Source organism: Erinaceus europaeus, chromosome 7 (assembly GCF_950295315.1).
Source record: "Erinaceus europaeus chromosome 7, mEriEur2.1, whole genome shotgun sequence".
In the NCBI taxonomy this organism is placed as follows: Eukaryota; Metazoa; Chordata; class Mammalia; order Eulipotyphla; family Erinaceidae; genus Erinaceus; species Erinaceus europaeus.
The window spans coordinates 113,937,389-113,943,388 of record NC_080168.1 but is presented as its reverse complement, the minus strand read 5'-3'; the positions used below and the strand labels follow the sequence as shown (position 1 = coordinate 113,943,388).

Here is a 6,000-nt window from a genome sequence, read left to right as displayed (position 1 = left end):
TTTTTTTATTTTTATATTTATTTATTTCCCCTTTTGTTGCCCTTGATTTTTATTGTTGTTGTAGTTATTATTGTTGTTATTGATGTTGTTGTTGTTGGATACGACTGAAAGAAATGGAGAGAGATGGGGATGACAGGGCGAGAGAAAGACAGACACCTGAAGACCTGCTTCACCACTTATGATGCGACTCCCCTGCAGGTGGAGAGCTGGGGGTTCGAACCAGTATCCTTACGCCGGTCCTTGCACTTTGCGCCATGTGCGCTTAACCCGCTGCGCTACCGCCCAGCTCCCCAGGTCAATTATTTTTAAAGAGTTACCTTTGCTGGGTTTTGTATACTGCACCAAAGCAAAGGACTCTGGGGAAGGAGAGTGGACAGGGTGTCTTTGGTGTCCTGGTTCATGATGGCCTGGTTCATGACGGTGGAAAAGGACTCAAGTTGGGGGTGAGAGTTTTGCAGACACCTATCATGGTGAGATGACAATGTGCTCATGTGTCAACAACTGTACTGTAAACCATTAACGCCCTCCCAATAAAATGATTTAAAAAAAAAAGTCCTTTGTACTTCATTTGAAAATCGTCTCATGCTACTGAGCACACATTCTTTGGTAAACAATGTTATAGTCATGGGCTCTTGGGAATACAATTAAAATAGGCCTACTATCTACAAAACGGAGACCCCCCAACTCTTCAGATGAACTTTTCCAGCCTTTAGGTTCATGATTAGTCAACAATTTGTTTGGCTCTATATGTTAACTCTTTTTTCAGTCACCAGGTTCCAGATGCTGACATGATGCCAACTGAACTTCCCTGAGCAGATAACCCCACCAATGTGTCCTAGAGTTCTGATTCCCCAGAACCCTGCCCCACCAGGGAAAGCGAGAGAGAGTCTGGGAGTATGGATTGACCTGCCAACACCCATGTTCTGCCGGGAAGCAATTACAGAAGCCAGACCTTCTGTCTTCTGCACCCCATAATGACCTTGGGTCCATACTCCCAGAGGGATAGAGAATAGTAAAGCTATTAGGGAAGGGGCTATGGAGTTCTGGTGGTGGGAACTGTGTGGAGTTGCACCCCTCTTATCCTATGGTTTTTGTCAGTGTTTCCTTTTTATAAATAAAAATAAAAAAAGAAATGAATCCAAATGTTTTATTCCACTAGAATATGGACCAAATATGTTCCATTAAGGACAGCGAAACAGAGTGAAAATATCCGGCACAGAAAAGTCATGCTTCATGTTTACTATGCAATGAAAAAAAACTTTTTTTATATTTATTTATTCCCTTTTGTTGCCCTTGCTTTTTTATTGTTGTAGTCATTGTTGTTGTTATTGATGTCATTGTTGAGAAAAAATATTTTTAATTAGGTCACCAAAATCAGTCCATTCTTTCAACATACACACAGCATTAGAAAATAGATTTACTGCAGTATTTAATTATAAGCTATATTTTCCCATAATATGCAGTGGGTTCCAGAATTATTGAATTGTACTCTCAAAGAACTGAGGTAAACATATCTGTTGCTTGAAGAAAACAAAACAAAACATTACCTATTATGATAAGGCATTTATGAAAACTCACAATTTATATTTAAATAAAAATATAAACTCACATTTGGAGAAAGTTAGGAAGTATGAAGATATTCACTTGCCCACATTAACTTGGGTAAAGAGGGAGGGTCATTGCAGGAAGACCCTATAAACAGATAATACATAGCACTTGAATTTGCAAAGTATTTCTGGAATAAAGATTTCGGTGGCTTAAGATAATATTTAAAATTGAAATGCCTATTCTCATTGACAGCTATAACCCTCGGTTCCTCACTTGAACAATTTTTTTTAATTGGAGACAGAACTTGAGAGAGGAGGGGGAGATGGAGAAGGAGAGGGACAGACATCCGCAGCCCTGCTTCCCTGCTCATGAAGCTTTCTCCATGCAGGAGAGGACCAGGGGTTTGAGCCGGGTCTTTGTGCACTGTGATGTGTGAGCTCAGATTCCTCACTTGATAATGATATTTATAAACTATTAAAACATGTTGTGCCTAGAAAGTATCTGCCTTTCATAATATGTTGGCACCCAATTATGTAGCAGCAGTTTCTCAGTAACAATTATTCAACTGCATTTTTCTGACATTCTGGGTATATGCTGCTGGAACATCTTTAAAGTGTTGACTGCATAGTCTTAACCAACAACCATTTAATGTAAGCACAAAAGTCTTAAGATCAAGTATGTTAATATCTATTGATGTGCATAATACTGATATAAAGATCTTTAAACTCTAAATTAGAGAGTAAGTTAAGTCACTAAAACTTACTCAGAAAAACATTAGTTTCTTGCTAAACATCAATCACATCTACTGGTTTTAGCATGATTCAGTTTGCTTTATTTCCAAATTTTCTGACTATCGGAGTTGTATGAGCTAAGGAATATACTCGTAAGCTTTAGTTTATAGCTTACGTTTAAGCTTTAGTTTATAGCTTTAGTTTAGTTTAACTATAGAAATCTCCCAAGTACTTCACCACCTCACTTTTATGTAAGTTGTGGAAAAGTAATTATTTTTCGCCTATTTCTCTTTCCTAAAATATTCTTAGATAATAAAAATACTGAAGGGGCCAGGTGGTGGTGTACCTGGTTGAATGCACACATTATAGTTCACAAGGACCCAGGTTTAAGCCCCCGGTCCCCAATTGCAGGGGGAAAGCTTCACAAGCAGTGAAGCCAGTCTGTAGGTGTCTCTCTTTATCTATCTATCCCTTCCCTCTCAATTTCTCTCTGTCTCTAGCCAAAATCAATAAACTAAAAACATATTTTAAAAAATACTGAAGAATTAAACAGAAACTTTAAGGGTCCCTAGAGTATAAGTTAAGAAATGTTAAAATAGGGAGTTGGGCGGTAGCGCAGCAGATTAAGCGCACATGGTGCAAAGCGCAAGGACTGGCCTAAGGATCCCGGTTCGAATCCCTGGCTCCCCACCTGCAGGGGAGTCGCTTCACAGGCGGTGAAGCAGGTCTGCAGGTGTCTATCTTTCTCTCCCCCTCTCTGTCTTCTCTCTTCTCTCCATTTCTCTCTGTCCTATCCAACAACAATGACATCAATAACAACAACAATAACTACAACAATAAAACAAGGGCAACAAAAGCGAATAAATAAATAAATATTAAAAAAGAAATGTTAAAATAACATTTAGAAAAATAAACAAACAAACAAACCCTCTCACTGGAGGGTCAAGTCATTACACATGAAGATAGACAATATCTGTCTGAATTTAAAATTAATCATTTCTTGTTGAAAGACAGTAAGTTTAAAGTTAAGGCAGAGAGGTCAAATATTTAATTTTCATACTGAAAGAAGAATATATAAGGCGGCAGCATTTGTCCTTGGGTCTGGGAGAAAATGAGGAGTGGAGGAGTCTGTGCCCCTGGGTCTATTAAGCTGCCATTAAATTCCGCATTTCATGCAAGAATGCAAGCTCACTGTTGAAAACCTTCTGATTTTTCGATCAGTTAATATTGCTACATCTTTGAATTCTCAATAGGCTTTTGAAAAAAATAATAATTTTTATGGAAACAAATAATAAGAAAAAATAATGAGTTTTATGGAAACAAATAATAAGAAAAAATCATGAGTTTTATGGAAACAAATATTTAGGAAAAGGGGTCAAAAATATGTATAACCTGCAGATAGGCAGGCTGTTCATAAGTATGCAAACTGATTTTACAAGTCACAGTCTAGTTCTATTTTTTAAGAATTTATTTATTTATTTATTCATGAGAAAGATAGGCAGAGAGAGAGAGAAAGAACAAGACATCACTCTGGTACGTGTGTTGCCAGGGATTGAACTCAAGACCTCATGGTTGAGAATTCAATGCTTTATCCACTGCGCCAATTCCTGGACCATCACAGTCTAGTTCTAATCTCACATTACTTGGTAAAAAAAAGAAAAATTCTTAAAATGAAATGCTTCAGATTCCCTAAAAATTCCACATTAGAAATGTTAGCTACTGCTGCAGGCAAATTTTACACCAGAAATGATGTCTGGAGTATCAATGGGAAAAAGGGAAAATGGGAAATGTTCCTGCATTGCCACCAGGTGGCAATGCAGGAACATTCAAGAAAAACAAATACTTCCATGATCTTCTTCTGGGACTGACAAAGTCAAGTCTACAAAGGGTTGAGATACAGTACAACCTAGGAGACAGACCACTGGTTAAAGTAATGTTCTGATCTTCTTACTAAGTATTAAGTTCTTTCTAAACCAACGTATCTCAAAAAAACAGAGAATGATAATTACAAGCCACAATGATAACAACATTAAACATGATTGCTAAATGAAAGAAATGGTTTCTTCAGAAATGAGGTGCTGGGTGGCGGGGTGTGGTTGATTAAGTGAAATTTAACTGGCATAATTAAGCACCACTGTACAAGGTAATAGTCAGTTTGACCAGCCCATTCTGTTTCTTTTCTCACAAGTATCTGACTTATCTGTACAATATATTTAAAATATAAAAAAGATATATAACTTTCTATTACCCTAAAACTCTACCCAAACTTCTATGTTCAGGTTTACATAAATACACACACATAGACAGTTTTAAGTTCCAGAAGCAGGTACAACCCTCTGGGGGGTATAGCCTTCACAGGCCAGTGGTTGAGCTCTGGCTGTTGTAGCAGTGTTGCAGGGGAGCGGGTCTTTGACCTACACTTTGGGCTGTCAGCTTTCACTATGCTTTCCGAGGACATCCTTGCCCTTTGTTCCAAAGGCTTGAACGGAACTCACCTCTGAACTGACAGAGATGTGTTAAGAGGACCTTGGGCAGAGCAGTACTGAGGGAGAGTGGGTCTCATTCTTCTCGCAGGCTGTTGTCATCTACAGACCAGGGAGTCAGTATCCACGGTGTTGAGAAGGTAGAGTTCAGGCTGAGCCGTCAGCCCCAGGTGGTACTAGGGATAAAGGATGGAAGAGGGTTAGACTGATTTTCGAGTACTTATTGCAGGTGATGCTTATGGATCTTTAATAAGTATATTGACCTATTTATTGCCCTAGGCCTTCCCTGCCCCCCCATACTGCTATATTTATTTACTATAAAAAGAAATTAGCTAACAGAGACATGAGTGGTCTCTGATGTATAAAATAGTACCTAGGCAGTAAAGTTAATAGTTGAGATAGTACCAAATGCCTCAGGGAAATTTCTACTTTGACTGTTCTTGTGATCACCCTGCCTTGGGATGGATGCACTTAATATTAAGTGCCCACAAAATATTAAGAACATATTCACTGAGAGAGTAGGGCGGTAGCACAGCGGGTTAAGCGCACATGGCACCAAGCACAAGGACCAGTGTAATGATCCCGGTTCCAGCCCCCGGCTCCCCACCTGCAGGAGAGTCACTTCATAAGCAGTGAAGCAGGTCTGAAGGTGTCTATCTTTCTCTCCCCTTCTGCCTTCCCCTCCTCTCTCCATTTCTCTCTGTCCTATCCAACAACGACAACATCAATAATAACTACAACAATAAAACAACAAGGGCAACAAAAGGGAATAAATAAAATATTTAAATAAATCTTAAAAAAAGAGAACATATGCAGTGAGTATATATATGTAGTTTTTATTCTAGCCAGAACACAATTCAGCTCTGGATTATGGTGGTACTTGGGACTGAACTTGGGACCCTTGGTGCCTTAGGCATGAAAGGCAGTGTTTTGTGTTTTATGACAGTATGTAATAGAAATAAAATTTCAAGTAGTCTATCTAATTCCCGAGTGCCAGTTGTCCAGCCTCATCACTCATTGAACAGAAAAAGAAAATCTTTAATTAATAAAATTATAAAATGACAGGTATTACTAGAATGGAAAATGATTTATAAATTCTGAAGGATCAGGCCCCAACATGAGCCCACATGGTTTGCTTTGGGATCTGCAATGTCCTTTTAATTCCTTTTATAAATAAAGGACTGGTGATAATAATTCAGCGTCAGTCTACTCCTATTTAGGAATACTTTAGGAATGTT

The 6,000-nt window shown here is 38.5% G+C and overlaps 1 protein-coding gene across 7 annotated transcripts in view; it reads right to left on the bottom strand.

The window, feature by feature from the left end:
* Nucleotides 1–1,132: 1,132 nt before the first annotated feature.
* The window catches only part of SLC11A2 (solute carrier family 11 member 2), a 76,218-nt gene continuing 71,350 nt past the window's right edge, over nt 1,133–6,000 (bottom strand). For 6 of the 7 annotated variants that reach the window (XM_060195356.1, XM_007537702.3, XM_007537703.3 and 3 more), the window contains exon 17: nt 1,133–4,938. In XM_060195356.1, coding sequence (XP_060051339.1) covers nt 4,861–4,938 — 78 coding nt within the window. In that variant the 3' untranslated portion in view covers nt 1,133–4,860. The remainder of the gene's footprint in view (nt 4,939–6,000) is intronic. The other variant, XR_009550855.1, reaches the window with a different exon arrangement.